This window comes from Cydia splendana, chromosome 2, assembly GCF_910591565.1.
Source record: "Cydia splendana chromosome 2, ilCydSple1.2, whole genome shotgun sequence".
NCBI classification, from domain to species: domain Eukaryota; kingdom Metazoa; phylum Arthropoda; class Insecta; order Lepidoptera; family Tortricidae; genus Cydia; species Cydia splendana.
In genome coordinates this window covers 21,610,777-21,635,987 of record NC_085961.1, presented here as the reverse complement: position 1 = coordinate 21,635,987, position 25,211 = coordinate 21,610,777, and the positions used below count along the sequence as shown (strand labels likewise).

Genomic DNA, 25,211 nt, shown 5'->3' with positions numbered 1-25,211 from the left:
TGCGTCCCGGCACGCACCGTGCATTAGACCCCGTGTGGCCAGCGCTTGGGAATGGAAAATCTGGGAAAACAATAGTAGTGTGTCTGTCTGAATACCGTGTCAGCAGCTAGATGCCTAGATCTACGATAAATATTATGCTATAATTTTACTTTAATAAACCTAGACTCGATTAGTTATTATTATTACTTAAATACGTCACTTGTAAATTCTGAGAGATGTGAATAAATAAGTTACTTATAATATAAGATACGTTTTCAGGCTTTTATTGCAGTTTTATAACAGATTTTCGTGTCAAGTAGCTCTAGTAGAGTACCGTAAAACGGGGTGAGTAGGTTTCGCGGGGAGAGGTGGGTTATGAATGGGGAGAGAAGGTTTGAGAGGGGGTGAGAAGGGATTTTAAGGCTACTGCTACAAAAATAATGTATTCCAATTTAAAATGGAGCTATAATAATACGCATAATAAAAAAATAGGATCCAACAATCTTCCAAAATCACCTTTGTATGAAAAACCCTCTCACCCCAAATACGAGGCACTACGGGGTGAGGTGGGTTTTCCTCTTTATCGTCAAAGTTATGAAATGGAACTACCCAAAATAAAATAAAGACTAAAATACAAACGTCCGGAACACTTACTATATACAGTTATACACCATTCAGTTTTCATATGTAAAAAATAAAATGTAATCGAGGTTTGAATTTCAGTTTTGACCCTACTCACCCCATTTTACGGTAGGTGCCTAGTTGGAGAATACCCATAGATTATGCGGGAGGGTAGTAAAGCTGGCGACACACTGCGAATCGGCAAACGGCACGCAAGCGACCGCTTCCTGGCGGTTTCGCTTGGTCGTAACATTCAAGGACGTTTCAGTAACAAAACTGAATTAGTGCGTTTGGGAAAAGTTCAACTGAATTCGGCGCTGGCTCGCGTTGACTAACAAATTGATCTACTTACTTAATAAATTGAATCAGACCGACACGCACATTGTCAGCTTTGTTGAAGACAAGAACTTGAAATTAACAAGACTTATAAAAAAATTAGGTTAGGGTGGTATTCCATCTGTCCAATGTGTATTGCGTCTCACATTTCGCTTAATGAGAGAGTGAGACACGTTGCTCCGTTTAAAAGCTATTATTTGCGGAAATCATAAGTCATCGCTTACCATCAGGCGATTGGTCTGCTCATTTGCATTCTACCTATATCATTAAAAAAAGGTTAATTAATTTGTGTTTTAAATAGATTAGGTACGTAGATTATATGTACAACACATTGTACTTACGGCATATTGAAAATTAACTGTTCGACTTAGAGAATATAACCAGACGGAGACACCTTGTCTGTAATTTTCGGTACAGAACAGTCTGCCGATTTTTGCGGGGGAGGGGCACGTCAAATGTATACGTATCGTAAAAATAGCCATATCAGATAAACGTCAGTCTATACAATGTGTATGACCATTGGCCGCCTAATTTCGACAGAGAGGAACGCCTGTTAATGGCTACTCCGTTTGGTTATATCCTCTAAGCTGTTCGATGACTATAAAATAACTCTAAGCTTCAAAACATATATATGTATAGGTAGGTATGTCATCCTATAGGTACCTTACGTTTTCATAGTAGATATTTTATTGACCAATTAGAGTTAGCCGTAGGTAAAACGACGTCGCAAGTGATTAATTTCCATATTTACAGTCATATATACTTCACCGGTTGTTTGACTTCCGTAAGTTAAAGTGCCTTATTCGAATAAATTGTCTAATTGTCTTTTTGCTGTTACAGGTAAATGGCTGAGGTCAAGTGCACAAGTTCAAGTAATTTAGCAAGTAAGTACTTAAGTTAAGTAAGTTTGACTCATCTCAAATGACAACTTTCATCGACGTTAATTTACTCATGTTCTAAGCATAAGTTAGAAGAGCGGTGGAAATTTCTTAAAAATGAAAGTGGTCAAGTTCAAGCGAAGGCAACTGGCAGAGTTGAGTCATCTCATAAGAGTCTTCACATCACAAGATATTCGTGGCCCGAGCTTAAAGCCACTGAAGGCAGTTCTAAGCCGTAACAAAAAGGTGACTCAAACAGAATGACTCATAATAATCCTCTTTTGGAAATTCGTCATTGCTTTTTTGTTTATGAAAGTTTTAAATCACGTTTTGAAAGTTGTACATTTTGCTTCACTCACATATGCTACTGTATGAAAAAGGACAGCTATACATTTAACCATGGGTGAAGGCTCGAAAGGAGAGCAAATAGGTATTCCTTAGGCAATTGTCCGATGGTGCGCGCGCACCATTTTCAGGGCGCAGGACACACCCTCGCGAAGTGTTATGAATGCATAGACACGTGCCAGCGCAACAAAACATAAACAAAAGTAGCTCTAATCACGGCACGCTACCAATAATTTTAATATTTAATAACTGAATTTTTGTTCTATTATTAGGGAAATTACTCATAATAGAGCTGTAAAAAATAAATGCTCCTGAAAAACTATAAAACCTTTAATTAGGTATGCAGAAGTTTTTAGTAATTGAATTACTTAGTTACGCAACCAGTAGCAAGTTTATTAGACTTTAGCGTTAAATGTGGCCGTGCCGTCTCTATCCATTTACATCGTCTTCCCGTAACTTCAGTCGCCGATAGAGGCCGACACATCAGGCACACGGAGTCTCGCCGGTGGTACAGCGGGTCGCGACCCTCCACTAAAATATCATTGGCATAAGCTACTCCATTTCTATAAATTAAACGTGACTTCTTAATTGCCAGGTAAGTGTTAATCTAGTGTCAATAAAACTGCACCGGCACTGACCAGGCTTTAAAATAGTTCCGAAACACATCGAACATTCTAGTACTTGACGTTCAATAATAACTCACGTTGACGTAAACAATGTAGTTATTGTATAGTATTTACGTAAATATCGATCGAGCACTCGCTTATCATCGGTTAGAGCACCGTCGAATGTTCAAGGGTGGTTTAGTTATTGCCCTTGAGGCTTTGTGTCATTGTATTGGTACCAAGTGCGGTTCAATTTAATTGTTTTTTTAATTACTATATTCATGGGTTAAATGGGAATAACCAAGAAGTACACTAATCTAAAAAAAACTTGATTTTGTATTGATCAATACCGGTTACCGGCGGTATTGTAAGGATACTCGTACCTATGTATATTACTAACAGCTATACAATCAATAAAGTTTGTAGAAAAGGCAAGTAATATGTAATAACCTGTGGTACGTCAATGCCGGATTAATATCAATGTGCTAGGTGCGTCAGAATTCTAAATCCACCGTTATTATCCATTGATAAGGCGAATTGCGTCTTAAAGTGGAAAGGATAGATTGTGGCTCTTAACTACAGTATGTACTCGTAACCTTTGCTGTCAGATTTTATATCCTGTACTTATATCGTATCGTACATATCTGTAGGTAAATGGTATCAACCATATATGCGCATATGTAGTTAAGTGCAGGTACGTGCAAGCGTTGTTTTTCGTTATATGCCAACAGGTAATATAAAATAGGAACCTGTCATGGCGGATGTTACATTCGTTCGTTAGTGAGTCAGGCATTGGACAAATGGACACTAGCTATCCGTGCTGCGGGCAATTGTATCACTTGACGACTAGCACGCAGCGACACCCACGATGCAATTAGCCACTTTTTTGGAACAAACAGGGATGAACATAATGGACTTAAGTGCAGCTACTAATTTAAATTTATAGACCGCTTTAATAGTGTCGTAGGCGTTTTAGTGTTCAACAGAATTAATGTAAATCGATGTACCTATATGTGGCTATATTTGTCTAGTTATCTAAAAACGTATGTGTAAAACCAGTTTGTAAATAATTATTATGTTCAGTTTTGCTTTCTATTCTAAGGGTCCGTCTATTTGGCATAACTTCCGTGACCCGAAACGCATCTGGCATAACCTATTTGGCAGAAATGTTTTTCGACGAATGTTAAATTTGCAGAAAGCTTCAGTTTGTATAATATGCAATAGCCCGAATGTTTGCAAGTCCGAATCTTAAATAGACTACTATTATCATGGCCGACTTTTGATACGTATAATTTTATTTTGCGTTTGTTTAAATGTCCGAAATGTGATTTGCATAATCTGTTTAGAATAATAGGATTTAGGCGAATATTTACATCGAAGAAAACGTATTTAGATTCTTTCTATTTGGTATAACTTGTATGACCTAAAACGCATCTATCATAAGCTACATTTGGCAGAATGTTTTTCAACAAATGTTAAAATTAAAGAAAGCGTCAGATTGTATAAAATCCAAGTCTAATTTATATTTAACAATGCATAAAACACCTAAATATGTGGCTGACTGACTCATTAACGCAGAGCCGTAACTAAAAGCTCTGCCTACATTTATAATTCGAAAAAAAAAAACATTATTATTGAAACTTTGGGTTCAACATATTATTGGCATTTTGGATTATACAGATTTTTAGCTCTCAAAAAATTCCGAATCGGAGCACCCCACTATCCACGTGGTCTTGTCTGTCCTACCCCTAGAGTGTGTGTAAAAAGCAGGAGGCGCGGAGGGGAAGCAGCCCTCGCCCGCAAGGGCGAAGGGGCTGCTATGCCCGTAGCGCCGGAGCAGATGCGGAGCCCAACAAAGAAACTGTTGCCATAAAAGTGGCTTAGGTTAGGTTACAACTGCAACCCCATGAAAACAAACTGTTGCCAGAAAAGTGGGTTAGGTTAGGTTAGAACTGCGACCTCACGAAAACAAACTGTTGCCAGAAAAGTGGGTTAGGTTAGGTTAAAACTGCGTCCCCCAAGAAAACGAACTGTTGTCTGAAAAGTGGGTTAGGTTAGGTTAGAACTGCAACCCCCAAGAAAACGAACTGTTGCCAGAAAAGTGGGCTAGATTAGGTTAGAACTGCGACCCCCAAGAAAACGAACTGTTGCCAGAAAAGTGGGTTAGGTTAGGTTAGAACTGCGACCCCACGAAAACAAACTGTTGCCAGAAAAGTGGGTTAGGTTAGGTTAGAACTGCGACCCCACGAAAACAAACTATTGCCAGAAAAGTGGGTAAGGTTAGGTTAGAACTGCGACCCTCAAGAAAACGAACTGTTGCCAGAAAAGTGGGTTAGGTTAGGTTAAAACTGCGTCCCCCAAGAAAACGAACTGTTGTCTGAAAAGTGGGTTAGGTTAGGTTAGAACTGCAACCCCCAAGAAAACGAACTGTTGCCAGAAAAGTGGGCTAGGTTAGGTTAGAACTGCGACCCCCAAGAAAACGAACTGTTGCCAGAAAAGTGGGTTAGGTTAGGTTAGAACTGCGACCCCACGAAAACAAACTGTTGCCAGAAAAGTGGGTTAGGTTAGGTTAGAACTGCGACCCCACGAAAACAAACTGTTGCCAGAAAAGTGGGTTAGGTTAAGTTAGAACTGCGACCCCACGAAAACAAACTGTTGCCAGAATTGAAATTATGAGAAAATAATAGTTGCGAATTGCAAAACATTCGGCGAATTAATTTCCGCCAAAAAATATTCGGCCTAAACAATAAATTACTTAAATGAAATTAAAAAAAATATATATATTATTTATTATCTTAATCTAATCAGCCATCAGATTCGTCCACTTAAGATAGTTATTCAACGTCATTTTGTTACTAAGAGTGTTCCGCATAGCCTCTATTAGACGGGATAGCTAATTAGCTAGGCGACTATAGGTAATAACCTACATTAAAAATAACGTTTTTCAATTGTCAGACAAGTCACTGTCACTGTTATGGTTCGTTGTAAGGGTGACTGACTTGAAGAGCGTTGACCTATTTCGGATTTCCTGATTTATTATTTAGGTTCCTAATTTTACTAGTTTTTTCCGGAGTTACTGACAAAAGCGTATGCTACCTTATGGCGCATACACCTTCCTTATCCCACTTAGCTAAATCTGCAATTTTTGTTCTTTGGGTCCTTCCGTGACTCTACATGAGGATATGTTTTAACATAATTGGCTTAGATGGGTTTCGAGCAGTTTAAAATTACTAAATGTCGAAAGTGTAGGTACATACCTATAATCAACGTGCTATTTTAAAGCCACTCTTGTATGGTTTCCCAAGCGAAGGGTTAAGTAAATCATTATTCTAAAGGATTTACCTTTTTAACACAACAAATATCAGTACAAACTTAGGAAAACCTGAGGAAAAAAAATCTGAGGAAAACCCATACAAACAGGGTTTTCCTCAGCATACTTATAAGTTTTATTTATGAAATGCAGTTAAACACGCGGATATCTTTATTTGCTTTTTATCTAGAAATCGTTGGTTATCGCGAGGGAAATGTACCTGCCGGCCTAGCCAAGGTTACAATCGCTATCGCTTCGACAACGAAAAGCATTATGTCTCTCTATCACTCTTCCATATTAGTGTGACAGTGACAGATGCGTTTCGATCGCTACGGAGCGTAAGCGATTGGCATCTTGGCTACGCGTCCTGCTACGTATTGTTTCAATCGTAACTAATTCGTGTGTTAAATTGATTAAACCATGACACTTACGAAGGTTTCTTATTACGTTATTTTCCCTACGCATAATTTGATTAAGTAGGTGTACATAATATATATCACTTTTAACACTTTTCGATGTTTCCAACCTTAATAATATAATTTATATTCTTAATATATTTTTTTAACATAAACCGCCTTTTCTGTATACCTACTCTTCATGAAAGAAAATTAAATTAGTATTCGACAGGATCCTTAGCTAAGTAAATATCTGCAAACCTTACTTATTATTACAAATTTCACAAGCCTATATTTAATATTAATTTTTCACACACGAAAGTACCTAGATAAATGCAATTTACATTAAGTATTTTCTTTTTGCGAATAAAGCCAGGAATGAAACTCTGGAATTTTGTCAGACGAAATTCACAAGAATCGGGTTGCAAAATTAATAGCTGTGGGGATTCCGTGTCATGCCGGTTTTTATCGCCGTAACAAGCGATTAGGTAGAGCTAATGGCTTTTCAGGGTATAGTATTAGTTGGTATTAGCTACACGAGTAGGTACATCTATTTATACAATAAAAATTGCATTAGATAGTTAGAATGTTACTTTGAAAGTTTTATTAAGATCTTTCAGGTGTATGTACATCGATATTATGTAGTTGAGTGTGCTCAGAGCATAAAAAGGTCAACCACGGCGTTGCATGAACAAGAGATTTCCTTTGGCAGGATTGGTCCTTAGGACCCAAGGATGGATTTAAGAAGTGGAGCCACCCAGATTTTTGATGCAGGTGGGGGGTGGGGGGGGGGGGGGTTTAAGCGTCGGCGACGTCTGATATTAATAATTGTTTAAGTTTAGGTTCTATGTCAAGTTTAGTATCATTTTCAAGTGAATCAAAGATGTAGACATAGATTTCATCTAAATCGGTTCAGCCGTTATTGATTCCCCATACAATCTTACACCTTCCTTTTCACTTTTAAGAGATTTTTTTTTTAATAAAAACTATCCTATGTTCTTCCCCGGGACTCAAAATATCTCCATACCAAATTTTATCTAAATCGGTTCAGGGGTTATTGAATCCCCATACAAATTTCCACCTCCCTTTTCACACCCTTAAAGGATGATTTTTGAGATTTAAAGTAGGCTATGTTATTCCCTGGAACTCAAACTATCTCTGTACCAAATTTTAACTAAATTGGTTTAACGGTTTAAGCGTGAAGAGGAATTAAAATAAAAGTATTTTTTTCATTTTTTATGTGTTTTTACTTCGGAATGGTGTCATTATGATATCAGATCATTCGGCATCCTCGATTTATACGAAAACAATACCAAACTTGGCCTAGTAGCTTAAATGATATAGATATCAAGATCAAGTTGAGAGCCCCCCCCCCCCCTAAAAATTTACGTCAAAAATCCAATCCAAAAAAATTTACGTCAAAAATTAAATCCATCCTTGGATCCTAAGGACCAATCCTGCCAAAGGAAATCTCTTGTTCACGCAACGCCGTATTTTATGCCCAGCACCATCCGCTATATAGAGTGCCTAGAGGTACGATGCGACGTGACGTGTTTGTTGATCAACCAAGAAGTACCGTGAAATATACAATATACGTACTCGTCAATTCCTATGAAAGATAGGGATACTATCCATCTCTTACCTAGTAATAGTACATTATTGTCGAGGCTCGGAAGTAGCTACTTGCAGGCTGAGGATTCGTTTTAAACGGACGACCTTGGGAGTCCGTTTAATTGAATCCGAAGCCAGCAAGTAGCCTTCCAGCCGAGTCATATATAGTGCTTTTCTCAAAAATGGTGCAAGAAATATAAATATCATAGAAATATTTTACAAAAGCAACTTTCTTACGTATATATTTTCACAGAAAAAAAGTAGAAACAATTGAAAAAATTAGCTTTGCCGCCTTTTTATTTTTTTAATAAAAAAATAGAAGTGTATTTTTCTGCCGAAAATACGCCAACCTATTTGAGACAGCTAAATAGTCGCGGTACTAATCATCTGTTTGGCTGTTTAATGGGCCTGTGCCATCATTTGATATGGCCATTTCAACTTTTAAAAGGGGGGGATGCAGCAAGCCTTCCAGAAGAGCAGAGCTAACAGCCATAACTTACTGCTCGGGCCCTCCCCGTGAGTAGCGGCCTACCAGCCGTGAAACCGATTGCTGCACACCAGAGGTGATCAAATAATGCCAACATACTAAGAAGTTTGATCCCTTTACACGAAAAGAAGAACTTTTAAAAAGTTTGGAACTCGACAAATAATGGAATTTGTATGCAACATTGCAGTCCCAAAATCGAGACTGCAATGTTTTTAACTTTTTAATTTTTGACTGACCATAAACTACGCGCTTCGCAACCTATTTTTTAAACGGCAAAGTCGACTTTGCCGTCCATTTTTGAGAAAAATGTTTTTTTCTTAATTATAAGAATATTGTAAGTGTCCCTACAATTATTAGAAATGAAGAAAGGAATAAATAAACAGAGTACACATGAATCATTTATTTTTTATTTCAAAACTTATTTGCATAATAAGTAGTAGGTAACAAAATTGTTGGCTGTTAGTTGCACAAACGGTAAATATTAAAATGATGAGTAAGGTGTATTCGGGTATTACCGAATGTCGGATAATTCCGAAATTCAGATGAAAATCACCCTTAATTCCATCATAATAAAAGTCTCTTTCGGAATTATCCGACAGTTTTCGACATTCGGAATTACCCGAGTAAACCTTATCTTACTTAATTCATCTACGTATTGTCATTTGTTTTTATCTTTTTTAATTCATCGCCAATAGCAAGTATCTAACTAAACAGTAGCTGTCTTTAATTCGCGTAAGTCTTCTAACCTTTACACATCATCACATTTATTTCCACCGACATTCCGCGTCGTAAGTACCATTTGACACATTTGAGCAACATGAGGTCCACACTGGATCCGGCGGTCAAAGTCCTGTCCCGACACCACATGTATTTACGTAGTTCCTCAATAAAATGGAGTTAGGCTTATTTTTACACGCCTTTGTATAAAAGTCCGTCTTCCGACGCGATGGCAACTTGCCATATGAAAGTATATTTTGATCAATATTCATAATCGAGAATGCTCGCTCGTTTTGCGAGCTACCCGGTTCGGTCGGGGTACATCTGGATGGGCTCAGCCTGCGGGGGAGGTGTAGGCGGGATGTCGTGGTTGGGTTTGAGCAGCCAAGGGTCGTTGTCGCCCTGGTGCGGGCTGCCGTCCGCCTTCTTCTCTGACGGCGTCAGGTGCAGCAGAGGCAACTTTGTCTTCGGGCACACCGGCGGTCTTTCAGTTTTGGGTTGCATTGCTGTAACACAAATATATTTAAATTAATACCTACTTCACACTTACAGATTAAACCAATCTGAGATAGCGTTTACGCGTACCGTATCATTATTTCGCTTAGTTATTCGTATAATCGGATAAAAGGAAAGTTCCCTGCTTCGCTCGGAAACTCGGTTTGGTGATATTTTCTGCTAAGGTTACTAAAAACCTTTTGTTCAAATACTGTGCCTCTAATTTTAAATTGATCGTATGGCAAACAAGATACGATATCGCTTAAAATATTAGTACCTAAAATAACGAGTTAAAGAGATATCCAGTGTATTGGCCCACAGGGCTGCGACTTCACTCTCTAATTATTGCCTCTAATTACATATATATATAAACAAAACTACTTTATTCATCCGCTGCCGAATCCAAGTTAAGAAAGAGAGAAATCATAAATAAAATAAACGTACTTGTATAGTTTAAATTGATGTTGTCCAATCGACTACTGATAGCGTCGACGCCGTTGACAAACATTCGCGTAAGCACTATAATCACTAATCACAAGGCGGAGGTTTGATACGAACTGCGGTCTCGTAGATACCGGTGCGTCTTATATCGTGTGGCCGGAGGCTGAGTCACTTGGCAGAACTCTCCGAGCCCCGCGTCACGGCGACCACTGACGCCACGTTCTTATGACGCTCGTGTTTTCATGCTTGTCCTTATGCCTAGCACTCGACTGGAGAGCAATTCCGCATTGACAGCTCGTGACATCAAGCCATAATCACCAAGTTTGCTCTATGTCCACTCTAACAAAGCAGTCTTCATTTGAACTTCTGTATCGAATCGGTTTTAGTCAGCATTTTGCCACTCTTCAAATAAGTGGTCATGTCACGAGCTGAGATATAAACAAGTCGATATTACCCTCTGGCCCGATACATAACACAAATAAAATACACATCTTCATTTCTTAGTAGTAAATACTTAGGTACACATATGTTTAATTATAGTATAACATTACGATACAAGTGCGAAAAATAGGCTCATGTCGCCTTAAAACAGGTCGTGTTTATTTTGACTGATTACAGTGATTGCTCTATTTGTGTTCAAAACTTTCCCATCTTACTAATGTCTACTTCTTTAAATCATTTATCGAAGTCCTACGTTGGTTGATATTGCGTTTAGTAACCTACCGATAAACGGAAACAGGCGATGTGATAAATGCTATCTGTGTAGTCACGCTGTCTCGATAATGAAGAGGCATGCTCAATTGCTCAGTTCTCAAGAAATGACGTAGCTGCAATTAGGTATGTAATATGATTTTAAAAGAATTATAAAATTACACAGATATGTAGTGATAACCAATTTTCATCCTTTATTTATTCCATTTCCGATAAAATGTTTTTTTTTTGGCATTTAAGGCTTGAAGGTCAGGCCGCGGCCGTTCTAACTGGGTGCTCCCAAGGGTGCGTCCGATAATTTACACCTTTAGTTTCAGGGTCAAACAGTAAGATTAGTAATGTGTACTTGGGAGTTATGGTTCTTTTTAGTTATGATATTTTTTGTTCACCGTTAATGATTAAATTTGCCTAGTAATCTTGTTGTTAACTACGTGCTTTGATTAGTTATTATAACTGTTATCACTAGTTGTCGATTGAATACCGCCATAGCAATCAAGTATTTCTATGTTACACGTGCACACACTTAAGCCTCGATTTTGGGTTTGGCTTTACCGAGTGTTATTAAATCATATGTACGACCTATTAATACGAGTAAAGTCACATTTGCTTTTAGAATTTAGACTAATGCTTCCAGAATAAAATCATTTCACTATAAATACGTAGGAGCACTACTACATTTGCAATTTACATCAAAACATTTCACTGCCAAAATATTTTTCATGACTCTGTGTACGCCAATCATTGAACCACGAAAACATGTTTTATGAGCAACAGTAGGTAGTCTCGACTGAAGTTAATATGTTTTTATTGTCTTTATAGTTTCAAGGAGATATCGAAATAGGCGGTCACCTGGTCAAGGAAGGAATGATGACATAGAAATTTTACAATTAAATCATTGTTTTGTCATTATCAACAAATTATTTAGGCAACAATGGAGACTAACAACGTTCACCGGGTAAGCCAAGGGTTGTACTAGCACCTTGAGCACATAAAATGTTCTGCACTTGTACGCACCAACGCACCACAAATAATGAGGTAAAATTCGTTCCGTTTTATTCGTACACTCGTTTTCTACTTGTGCGTGCCAGTTAGGTGTGAACCAAATCGGTACAGTATATTAATGTTTCGCGGCAGTCTAACAAAACGAACAAGGCACGCCTTTTCGGCGCCCTTAACTGTTAAGTAATCAATTGAACTCCATCGCGATAAGTTAAACGAAACCACCATGACTCGATCAAGTATTATTACTGACTTGTGGAAAACTCTTTCGCTATTCCAACTTTTCTTATAAACATAACCAATTAACTATTAGAAACTTTTTTCATTTAGGTGCTTTTTTGGTAGGTATATTAGATTTGCTTTTTTCTTGAACGTGAGGCGTATTATAGGTACCGTCTGTATCTATAGTTGTAAGCCATAACTTTGTGATCATAAATATGCCATATTTTATTGCAAAATTTTACAATCTTCGGAAGCAAAATTGACGAGCGCTATAGATATTCGAGCACGCGACAAAGACATTCTCTATGAGCCCTTGTAACTGTACCTACCTAATGTCAACGCGTATCGATTGGCATCTTCAGCGTTAAATAATCGATACAAATTTTATTTGGATACCTAATATCTGAGTAAAAATATTTTAGACTTAAGAGAACGTGATGCCTTGTTTACTGGGCCATTTTACTTTGTTAAATAATTTGCTATGTGCCCTAGTGCATTACCTACTCATCGAACGAGCGAGCGAAGCGAAGCGAAGTTCTTACATTCGACTTGGGACACGCGGCCGGCTAGCGGCACGTCCCGGCATTTCGATGTTTTTAAGCTGAACTGTCAGAGGATAGTTTGATACACAAGAACTTAACTAAATTTGTCCTAATTTAAATGAAATTGGGTAAACGTGTAGTCGAGGGCATTATATTTTAGTCATTAAATTATGAGCAGGCTCGATCAAGGGATTATTGAGATTGAAGAGCTTAGAAGGCCAAAAAGCTGTTTGTGAGAGGTCTTGCTATTCTGGTCATTTTATTTGCAATAACATGGTCGAGTTTAGTATCAAATGAAAGTTCTCGGTTTACACTTTTATAATATCGTTTTTAAATTTACCATTTTGAAATAATTAGCAAGATAAACATAAAATAAAATAAACATAATTAGGTACTTATTTGACATTTGACAGAAAATATTTCGGCTTAGGCACAGATACAGTTTATTTTAATTTCTATGGTGCCTTAAATCCAGGGGAGGGACAGTCGTATATAAAGCCCTATATTCGAAAAAAATAGCGCCATCTATATTACTTAACGCTTAACTTTTTTTTAATATGGCTTCACTTTATTTCGTCAAAACGTCTTAAAAGTCGTGTATCCAGGGCATGAAACAAACAAAAAAACATCTGATAGAACAGATTTCCATCGTTGCCATGGAGGCGATTGTCACAAAAAACAATTTAGTCAAATAAAACTCAAAATATTAAAACACTGTATTTATTGTCTGTACTACGACATAATTCAGATAAATAAAAATACTTACGATTTTACAATGTTAAATGAAACAAAGTTTTCATACGCCATCATAGTTGCTGAGAACTTTATTACCAGAAAATTCTGAAAAAATCATGGCGGATAGATTCACAACCTGCTGCGTGTAATTTTGTTTCGTGGTCAATTGTGTGTTATTCCAGCCGTGTATGATAGGTACCTACTTTATTTACATCAACAGTCAAGTAAAAAGTAGGTACCTAATCTGTTTTCGTGTATTAATAAATACCCTGAAGCCTTTTTTAAAGTCGAAGTTTTTTACGTTCGCGACATAATTGAGACACTATTTATGCCCCCCCCCCCCTGATATTGACGTTGATATTCCTGGTTAAGAATTACAGATGGCGCTTCAAAATGGATGCAAAAAAGTTCCACGAGAGGGCTCTCTTTGTCCTATATATTAATTACATTAGGTATACATGCTACTCTTTGCTTAAATCTATCAGTTAAGGGCTCCACAGACCTTGCAATAAATCCACGTGATTTTTGATCCATTGCCGCCTACACTGTGACATAAAATAGTAGAAATTAAATAAAATGGAACTCAAAAATGTCCATACTAAATAGTTGCCATGTGGAAGCATTTTACGTCAAAAATGTGACAGTTACGTAGAAAGTGGCGCCCTCATTTATTTTCTACTATTTTATGTCGCACTATACGAGTACCGAGGCTCAGAATAAATAACTAATAAGTAGGTGCAACAATGAACAAAGTCAATGGCTCTATATAATTTTTGGTTAACCGCGAGTTCTCAGTTCGGGGCGAACTACTAGTATTTTTAAATTCATGAAATAGTATCTAGTAAGTAGGTACCTAGTCGTCATCAAAAAAATTTTTCCAAGATATTTTGGTGCATATGAATTGGCAAAAAACGTAAAAATATATTTATTTTACCTACATACGTTCACTATAAATTTTAGCAGAGAAAAGCTCATTGACCCAGTAGCCGAGTTCGTGACAAGTTGCGTCTATCTATCGACGTCATTGGTTGATACAAAGCGAAGAGAATATCTACCTACCTAACTTACGTATACTACCTATGACTATACTGATCTTGAGCAAAATGAGACCAAACCCATGACCAAATTCTGAAGGGTGAATACGTAGGTCATAAGTACTGAATAACTTTTACTGTGAGTTTGGTCAGTGGTAACAGAAGTAGGTATATATCAAGTTAGTATCTGAGGATATAAAAAGTACACATTTTAAATATAATCATCACCAACAACAAAACAATAATTTTATTGAAAAGTTAGTAATTGTTATAACACTGTGTTATTGTAGATTTGTAACAAAGTGCATGAAGCATTTTGTTTTGATTTGGGAACGCGTCGCGGCGACGGCGCCGACGTCGCCGCCTCGTGCCCGTGCGAGTTTCGCCTTCGTGCTCTTATTCCTCATATACATTACTTGCCAAAATCGCCAATGTTTAGACGGCATTCGGATTTATGAATTGAATCAAAATTTGGTACTTTAAAATTTATGTCCTATCCATTTGAAGTCTAACATTTCGAATATACATTTATCCACCAAAATAAATAAAATATACATAATTATGTTGCTTCTACATGCAGAATGGGGTACCTAGTACTCCAAATCATGCAAACTTTATGTTTCAAGTTAAACTTAGTTAAGTCATGGTACTCATGGTACATTATTGTGCCATTAAAGGTATGTAATGCGGGTAATCTGAATTAAAATCTTATCATTGGAGATCTAAGAAACTTCTGTGAATTTCATTACTGACGTTGTTCAAACTAAAAACTAACTGATACCGTTTTACCTCAGTTTCTATTGCTATATGTATTAAAGTCTTGAAAATGTTAAGCTAACTATAGACTGTTTAGTGTTAGAATTGAATACCTAGGTACTTTTAATTATTATCGTATTATTTGTGAAACGGCGACAAATTGATTAATTTGATATTATTTGTTAAGGCTCAAACGGAAATACGACCTCCAGTTCCCGGCGTAGTAGGGCCTGAAGTGCCTGGGCCTGCACAGTTTCCACCCCGTCCTCCACTGAACCGAGCCGACTCCCGATCAGCCTTTCCACCAGTTTCACTGAGACCTGCCGCTTCACCTCAGCCTCAACAAAGGCCTCAATTTCAACCTGGTGGACCAGTCGCAGGTCCACCCCAGTTTGCTCCCAGGCCTGGTCCTCTACCTCCACGTGGTATAGCGCCTCCTGGTCCTCAGCAAATTCGAACTCAACAACCGCTGCGTCCTTCTGGTCCTCAATCATTTGCGCCTCAGCTGGGTCCTAGACCGATTCAGTCACCTGCACCAGGTCAGCCATCGCCAAGAGGCCTGCCACCTACTAATCTACAGTTTGGCCCTAGACCTACACCACAGATTGCCGGTGCCATCACGCCCGACGGTACGAGGCCCCCACCACAATTACCACAACAATCGAATAACGCCATACCTAAAAACGGAATATTTCAGAACCCTGCTACTGGGCTACTTTCACGGCAGTCGTCTCAAGGTTCTTTAAAAGGCCTAGATATTTCAAACTCAATTCAAAATAAAACAGCAAATCTGGATAACCAAGGTATAATCACAAACCTAAATGACAGTAAACCAGAAAATGGCACAGATACGCTGGGTCCGAAAGGAAGAAGTTACAGTATTGCAGCAGCTCCCGGAGCGCCGAGCCCACTCAAGGTTGAAGATGACCGGAGAAAATCTGTCAGTTCTATTGGAGGCACATCACTGGACTATGCCAGTCGAAGTCCCGGTCTTGGGCTAATACAAGAAGGAAAGTTTGACAGTCAAGAAAATGTACGTAGTTCAGTAGGCAACATAAAACCTGGATTAGCTAACGATCCTAAAGATATGATCGAGCGACCGGAGTCACGAATGTCCGGATCAAAAATGACCGACTCATTTATTGGTTCACTACCGACTGCAATACCGAAAAAGAAATTAGATGATGACGATGATGTAGTTTTGCAAAACAATTTAACACCTGCTAAAAATGTTTCCGAAAATATTACAAATCAGACCAGAACTGATACATTCGATCGTTCTCCATCTTTGACTCGCAGTGATGATTCACCAGAACTGAAGCAAAAGACTACCCCAAGCCCAGTAATATCCAATAAATCCCAAAGTGTTACTCCAGAACCACAGCGACCTAAGACACCAAAAGTGGAGACAAAACCAGAAGCACGATTTGAACAAAACAGAGAAGCCAAACCAGTAGTAACACCGGCACCGAAAACTAAATCTCCCGTTGTGGATGCAAAGCCTCCTTTGGCTGTACACAAACCCACAGAACTAAATATGGCCTCACCAGACTCCAAAAAATCTATCACACCCAAAAGAATAGCTTCTGCTTCTAAATCACGTCCTAAAGGTAATAACTAGTAATAACGTTAACTAACATGAAAATCTATAGGTAGTTGCGCTTTAGAGATGAGTCAAAATTACGCATAAGGCTTAATTGAAAATATCGCAAGTTTAAGTGCATTATTCTAACAAGGTTTTTTATTTCACAGATGGTGACAACGACAGTGGTGTGGATGAATCTACCCAAGGAAATGTATGTATTAATAATGTTATGTCTTCCTTACGTATGATTGGTCAATAGTACATATGTGCATGTGCAAGTAGCTGAAAGCTTCCAAAAAAGAAATGGATTCATTTAATTTCAAAAATGTAATTTAAATACATTTTGGGAATTGCGAAAAATTCACGAATGAATTTTCCATATGGAATTACGATAGGTTAAAAAACTTGCCGACAGCACATCCGTACTTAATCAAAAGATTAACATTTACATTCATTTGTTGCCTAGGATCCCAACGGATCTCCTGGGTCTCCGAACAAGAAAAATGCGAGCAAGTTACCCACAAAAGAAAAATCAAGCAGCAGTCTTAAGCCAAGTCTTTCGCGGTCATCTAGCAAAAGTGCGACGGCCAAAACTCCAGAAAACCCACAACCTACTGAAAAAAAGAGTAAGTGGTAGAAAGTTAAATCAAAATATGTATAGTAAATAGTTGAAGTTGAAATTACATTATATGTTATTATAATAATGTATCCTTGACATATTTATACATAAAACTAAATGAAAACAATGAAATAATTGAAATTTATTGAGGCTGACTAAATTACAAATTCATAGAGTCTAAATGTAACTATTCACTTTTCAGAAATACCTATGAACAAGATCCAAGTGGGAAATGCTCCATCGCCAAATATTAAAACAGTGAAATCAAAGATTGGATCTTTGGACAACGCGACGTACAAGCCTGGCGGGGGTAAAGTCAAGATAGAAAATAGAAAGCTCGAATTCAAAGCGGGTCCTAGAATTGCTGCTAAGAATGAAACTTATACTCCAAGTGGTGGAACTAAGAAGGTAAAATAGTTAACTGAATTTAAACCGTCGATGAGCCTTTTATCAATGAATAAAAACGTGTTAAACGTTCTGGACGTTTGCTATTAAATGTTAGTCCTAATTTAACATTATCTTGCAGATTACAACTACAAAATTGGAGTGGAACGCTAAATCGAAGATTGGATCCCTAGAAAATGCTGCGTACAAGCCAGGCGGTGGAGATAAGAAAATTGAAACTGTGAAACTGGACTTCAAGGATAAAGCCAAGCCTAAGGTCGCATCTACAGTAAACATAACTCACAAACCTGGGGGCGGTGCCATTAAGGTAACTTGAGTTTATTACTTACTATTCAACTATAGGTACTTAAAGGTAATTTTTGTGATTATCAGAGCGCAAGATTGTAGATGACATTAATTGGTCAGCTTTCGGTATAACGAGTACTTAGGTACGAGTAGATTGACGGTCACTTATTAGAGCTAAATAGACAATGAAATAGAATCAGAATGTAGGTTTCGCAAAGCACTGTATAATCAAGCTTGTAGTTATGAGTTTAGCAGGATTTCGCTCAGAACAACTTTACATTTTTATCACAGTCATATTTTGCCTAATGAATAAAGTAAAATAAAATGTACCACAATATTCTTCAGCCGACAGTTATAGCTAAGAAAAGGACGAGAGGAGTAAGTAACAAGTACTTAATTCGCACTGGTTTACTGATCTGAATGTGCTTTCTAGCAATAATGATATGTGAGTTTATGTTTAATGTCAGGTCACAAAATTGGAGGTCACTTATCGCACTTGTCTGTTTTGTCTGTTATGACATGTATCACTGAAGTTAGTCACGTCGATAGACGATGGTAAAATTGTCCTCAAATTAAAAATGTTGTTGTTGTTTTGTAGTATATAAAATGGCAGTTACGAAGGTGGAGGGCATCACATAGACACTAATCAATTTACCTTTCCTTAAAATGTGGAGAAAAAGGTCAGTTTTGTGATAGGTCAAGAGGGTGATAGTGAACTACTTTTGAGTTATGTTCTGTTCTGCGGTACGCGATGACTTGTGCAGAACCCACGGATACGTTTGCTGCCTGCTGGCTGCCTTTCACTGGCTGTTTTTCCTTGTGCTTTAAGGATTGTTTAGAATTTCCTGACGATGTTAATTATTATGAGCAAATTCGAATCTAGCACAACACACGAGGAATGACGCAGTCTGCTGCAATGGACAATTAATGCAATTTTTTTAATTGTGTGTAACAAAGTTAACACCTTTTATATTTATAAAGTCGATACATAAACTTGTATCGGTTCACGTGAATATGCATGCAAGTTGATTAGTATATGTATTATTTATGTTACTTCACTGCAATATCGAACTGAATAGAATATAATACATAAAATGCACATGCAAACGAATAATAGATTATCACTTTATGCAATATATCAGTCACATATATTTACATTTATCCTTTCTGTACAAATAATTTTATCCATTTTTGTTATATATATTTGCACATACACTTTTCCGAACAGATCGAAAATCAAAAATTGGAATTCAAAGCACACAGCAAAGTTGGATCTATGGACAACGTTAAACATAAACCAGGAGGCGGCGTCATTAAGATCTTCGACGACAAGGAGTACATCAAACAGATGAGCGGGCAGTCGCCCTTGCCCGACAGCCACACCCACTCGCGGCAAGAGGTGAGGCCTTTTCCTAAGTGTGTGTGTCTTTCGTTCTATTTTTTCCTCATTTTACTTCTCTTGATTTGCTCATTCCATTTTGTGTTTGGTGGAGGATCTTTACTCACTCATTTGCTTTTTGTTTGTTTTTGTTTCAGCCAGAATATGTTTACACATTTTATTGAAGGGTAAATTGTTTTCTGCAGGTGGTTGTTTTTAGTTATGTGACTTACATTTTTTTCATTAGCTTTTGTTTTGTTTTTGTGTGTTATTAACAACGAACAATTTATTTACTGATTAACTTTATTTTAACAAATAAAAACAAGGGTCGGGAAATATTGACGTGTATCATTCTGCTGCAGAGCCCTGTGCCGCCAGCTGCGCAGACACCGAAGTCCGATGAAAATTTGAATCAGCAGCAGTGTTAAGAAGTCCATTGTTGGAGAGTTCCAATTCTTCTAAAATACTAACTTTTATAACCAACAGTTCAACATTTTTGTACATTTTTAACTTTGTTATACTTATAATTTTTCACCTACCCATTTTGAATGATTAATGATTATGTTAATTATTGTCAGGGCTTTTTTGATTTATGAATTCTTGAATTGAATTTGAACTTTTATTAGATGTCAATAATTTGTAACATATCTTAATTTAGACAATATATTTCATGTTACAGTATACCTGTTGTTAGACTGGTTGCGAAATGTTAAGCGAAAGGAACCTTTCTAGTAACAGTCTTCTAATTCTTGATGTTGATGCTAATAATCATGAGTGCCAATAGATACATTATATACCTACCTAAGTCTAAACCAAACCTAAAGTCGGTTTTTTAGTGTCCATCAAAATGTGACAAGCCTTGTTATTTTGTGTATTTGTTGTATTGTAGCCATATTTTGCACTTACCTATCACAATTACCGCTTAGTCAAATTAGCAGCACGTAGTTACATGTTTTGTTGGGTTTCTACTCAAGTACTGCAAATTCACGGTATGTGTAAGATATGGTACCTATTTTTAAGTGATATTAGTACCTATATTATTATATCTGTATTTTATTGTGTGTAGGTTGCGGTTCATGTTATCTGTTATCACTGGATTTGTTCGTTTTTTAAACGTGAAGGAAGTAGAGTGTTAGATATAACTGCGCTATTTTTTTTATTTGCAAGTATGTAGGTACATGAGTATTATTTGGAGCGCGAGGATATTTGAGACTGGGTTCTTAACACAGCGACTACACCAAAAAAAGGAAATGTTTATGCAATCATCTATATGAAGGAGGGCTAACTCAAAACTGAATTTATGTAAGCTTTTAATTACTGGTTGTGCTTAATGTTGTAAAATACACATTTACAAGCTTTTCTCAAATCGCTGTGAAAGGAATACGCGGGGCCCCAAGATTGACTGACCAGACTTTGTAACTAGCGTAAAATGTTTTATAATTATAATTATATTCATTAAAATGTGATTACTGATTAGATGTAGATAGCGAGTATATATATCTAAATTATTACTTAAATGAAACCGTTGTGACGCGAGTATGCATTATGTTTTATTTTATGGCTTTTTGGTTAATGCATTTGAATAAATATTATACATTTCAGTAAATTAATTATTTGACAGGGGCATACAGGATGATATATAAGATCTGAGCAGGACCAACCCTACACACTCATTAAAGGTTAATGGATCGTTCACCATCGTTTTTAAGTGAAACAACCACACCTTTTCCTATTTTTTACTTTATGTTAAGTAAAGGTTTAATTCTCTTCACGCTACAACGCCTAATAAAGATAAAACCTCTTTAACCATTATTACAGCACTTCGATTATAAACAAAGTAAATTGTTACTCTTGACCGAGATACAATTTTTTTAAAGTAACCAGATTCTGATGACAGTCAATCTGACATAAAGCAAAGAGTATCGGTATTTGGCGGAAGTATGTACATATTCCAATTGTAGGCTGTAGGGGTGACGAAAAATAAAGTTAATCTTACTAATACTGGTACGAAACAGTAGCTTATCATTAACTGAATGCGTTGGGTTGATCCTGCTCACCTCTCCTGCAATCATCTTGTATACAGATTTCCTGTTCTCTTATCTTCGTCTCTTCTGTTCCCAAATGCTAAGAAAATTGGTGATACCTACTTAGATTAAAATATTAAAATTTGTGGTCATTTACAAATTTTAATATTTCAATCGAAATCGGTTTTGAGTCATCGAAATACGTCACAAACAAAAGGAAGACTCCATCTAGGTCCATAAATTTCGGGTACAAAAGAGACAATTTTTGTTTTTCGGTCCGTGTATTATGAATCATTTCATCAATAATATACACGGGATATAATTATATTATTTTGTAGGTTAATATTTACCTACACATAAAATTCGATCCAGATTCCAGATTTAGGAAACTTACATTGCTAATGTAGCATTAAAGTTTTTCGAACTGTTGTTATTTGTTTGTTATTTCATTCCGCATGCCATAAAAATATGCTTATAATTCTTTAAAAAATATACATTATCATTTTTTTACGTGTAGGTATGTGGTGTTTGATCAAGTTGTAATTCTGGTTGAAATTATAAAACAAATATAGGTACTCGAAAATTACAAAATAAAATCTAGAGTTTTGTGAACGCGAAAGATATACAATGTATAACAATTATTACTATTTATTACAAATTAATACAACTTAACACCAGAAACTTGTTTCATTTCATTAATTTCAAAATCAATGATGTCAACAGACAGTGTACAATACAAATGTGTTATAGTTATAGCGATTCACAGATCACCGCCGATGGCAACAGGGTGTCTATCGCAAGGTGCTTGATTCAAGGCAGCTTAATGCAATTTGCTCATTAAAACTACCTGGAATCAAATACCTTGTGATAGATACCTAGTAGACAGATTTGCAGTAATTTTGAGTGTAGTTTATTTACTTGGCAAACACTTGCACACGCACACGCCTTGACGTCACCAAGTCATGGTAAGTTAACTTATTTTCTTATTATTTACTAAGATGACTGGAGGAGCACTTTGCCTCATATGTTGTTTGCGTAGCGTATGCGTTTATTATTGTCTTAAAATTCGCCCAACTCTGTACCTATTTCAAATACATAGGTATTTACTCTTCTTCCGTACTATGTACCTATTTATCAAATATTTCTGTAAATAGTTACTCGTAATTTAAAAAATGCCACTAGGTGTGTTGCATCCAACTACGTTGCAAAAACAAGATTTTAAATGTTGTGGTGGCTTAGGACGGCGTCTTAACATAGTCGGTAGTGACCCTGCCTACGAAGTATGAAGCAGGAGGTCCCGGGTTCGAATCCTGGTAATGGCATTTATTTGCGTGTTTATCACAGATTTGTTTCTGGATTATGGTGAGTTTCCTGTGTACCTATTTAAGTATTTATCTATATATCGTCGCCTAGTACTCACAACACAAGCCTTATTGAGGTCGTTACTAAGTCGATTTTTGTAAGATTGTCCCATAATATTTATTTATTTATTTAGTTGTAAGAAATTGCAAGTGCCAATAATTATTATTAAGTTTCCGTATCTAAAATTATTGTTTCTGCATAATTGTAATTATTGTAAATGTGGCTAAAATTTTACTTATTACTTTTCCTAATACATATGTGCCTAATTAATTTAATTTGTGCCTTCTGGAGCGTTTTGAATTTTGCATTGTGCAAAAATGTAATTTCTATGATTTATCTTTAAAAAGGCTGGCCTTTGAGCATTAGGTACATACGCCAACCTAACCCAAGAATCATAGAGTTGTTACTCATGGGACAGAACATTCCTGAATATTTCCTTGTTCTGCAAAATACTAACAATTGATAAAAATGTCCACAGGATCACTATTACATGTCAGTGCATGAGTGGTCGGAGGAGCCGCGGCCGTTGACGCGCTGCCGATCGGCGCGCGCGCCGCACACGCCCCGCACTCCGCGCGCCCTCTCCCCCCGCAAGCACGCCGAAGACTACGAGGACGAGGACCGTATCATAAGGAACAACGAGAGGAACAGGCGTGCTTCCTTAGCGCGCCCAGCTAGCGCCAGAGCTCCGATGCGCTCGGCCTGTGCGCGTCCGACATCACTAGCGCAGCGACCCGCGTTCAGGGTTTATTAAGATTATCGTAGATGACGTTTTGTTTTCCTAATAGAATGATTAACAATTCCAAAATGTGACTACCAAATGTAACCCACGAAAAGGTCGATTATTGGTGGAATCAAATTAATAGGTACTTACATATAAGTGCGAGCCCATTCGGATTCTCTTTATGAAAAGGATTTAAAAAGAAATACACTTAATCATTCTACTAAAAAACAAAACAAAGAGCATTGAGTCATATTATATTCGAGCGGCACTTAGCACAACCTTAAAACGTCAAATAAGTAACTAACGAGCGTCAAGTCACATTTTATTATTCATACCTGAGACCTGCGTGTAATGCTTGACACAAGAAGATATAGGTATGTTGAAGAACACGTAGCAAGCCGGCTGATTCAGTTTTAAGGATTGGATTGGAAAATTGTGATTTTCGAGTTAGCCACCGAAGCGAGCAATAATATACCACCTACGTATAATATACGTAGGTATTGTTCAGGCGTGTTCTAATTTTAATAACAAGATATGAATTAGATCAGATTCATATCGAATACATATCCTGTTAGTAAAATTAAAATACGCCTGCGGCCTGGTTAAAGGGGAAAGATGTGCTATGCATACCAATTTATACGCATTGTTTTGTTGGGTTACTAACTTTTGCAACTAACCCGAGACGAATTGAAGATGAGTTTTATTATTTAGAAATAACAAACTCCTATCCATCCTGAGTCTGGCCAAAACGTTCATGTAGATTTTATGTTTTAGATTTAAGAATCACATTTCCGTCCTTTTTCCAAATTTATAATGAAGAAATTTATAACTAAACGCATAAAGGACCATTACTATTTTTAAGATAAACAAAATTATAACTGTGCATAAGTACCTAACTCGTTAATTAAAAATTTGTATGGCAACCGACTACCGAGATTAAACATAATTATTAATCAAAATCAATTAATTCAAGAATAAAAAAGAAAATAGGTACATAGTTTTTCTTATTCCTGTGACTACCGTAAGACATCTGATGTCGTACGGTAGTCAGTCCTGAAAAAAAATCAGAATGGGAATTCAACGGTCCTCAACCATTCATGAACCTTCCTAATTTTGAGTGTGACAAATCTTCTGATTCTGAAATCATAATGAGAATCTCTTCGTTTTCTTGCAAGTTTTCTAAAATAAACAGCATTACGATATTTAAAACTAAGTAGTAACGATTAAGTAATTACAGTGCTTTTATTGTTATCAGCAGTCAACGTAAAATTTGTTGAATTATGTAGGTTTAAATGTTTAGTACCTACCTACCTATTAGATTAGTATCATTAGGAATAGTTGTAGGTATATTATACTCGTATAATTTTGCACTAAAATGATTAGAATTGCGTGGCCATAGAGTATTCAAAATGAATAATGAGTTTTAATACTGGTAAGGCGGATATTTCTGCTAGGTAATGTCATTTCAAATTAAACCGATTGAATATATTTAATTTGGGGGCCTATTCGACACTTCAGAATGACAGGTTATGTCATGGATGCAATATGCTACTAGTCACATTAGTGTGAATTTAAAATAAGCGATGAGTTAGTGGCGATGGCCATTCACG

The 25,211-nt window shown here is 36.9% G+C and overlaps 1 protein-coding gene across 7 annotated transcripts; it reads left to right on the top strand.

Annotated features, from left to right (window-relative positions):
- The first annotated feature begins 2,612 nt into the window (after window positions 1–2,612).
- On the top strand, window positions 2,613–23,726 carry LOC134805607 (microtubule-associated protein tau). Of its 7 annotated transcripts, XM_063778896.1 has the most exons (10): window positions 2,613–2,754; window positions 11,751–11,886; window positions 15,407–16,829; window positions 16,972–17,015; window positions 17,271–17,430; window positions 17,626–17,831; window positions 17,950–18,135; window positions 18,459–18,491; window positions 19,342–19,512; window positions 19,854–21,974. In XM_063778896.1, the coding sequence occupies exons 2-10, from the start codon at window positions 11,863–11,865 to the stop codon at window positions 19,917–19,919; spliced, it is 2,313 nt and encodes a 770-aa protein (XP_063634966.1). In that variant the 5' UTR covers window positions 2,613–2,754; window positions 11,751–11,862; the 3' UTR covers window positions 19,920–21,974. The 7 variants fall into 7 exon arrangements, with proteins under 7 accessions (XP_063634966.1, XP_063634949.1, XP_063634978.1 ...); XM_063778879.1 differs by lacking the exons at window positions 19,342–19,512; window positions 19,854–21,974 and adding an exon at window positions 23,356–23,726; XM_063778908.1 differs by lacking the exons at window positions 19,342–19,512; window positions 19,854–21,974 and adding an exon at window positions 23,356–23,552 and having other exon boundaries at window positions 18,459–18,502.
- The last annotated feature ends 1,485 nt before the right edge of the window (window positions 23,727–25,211 follow it).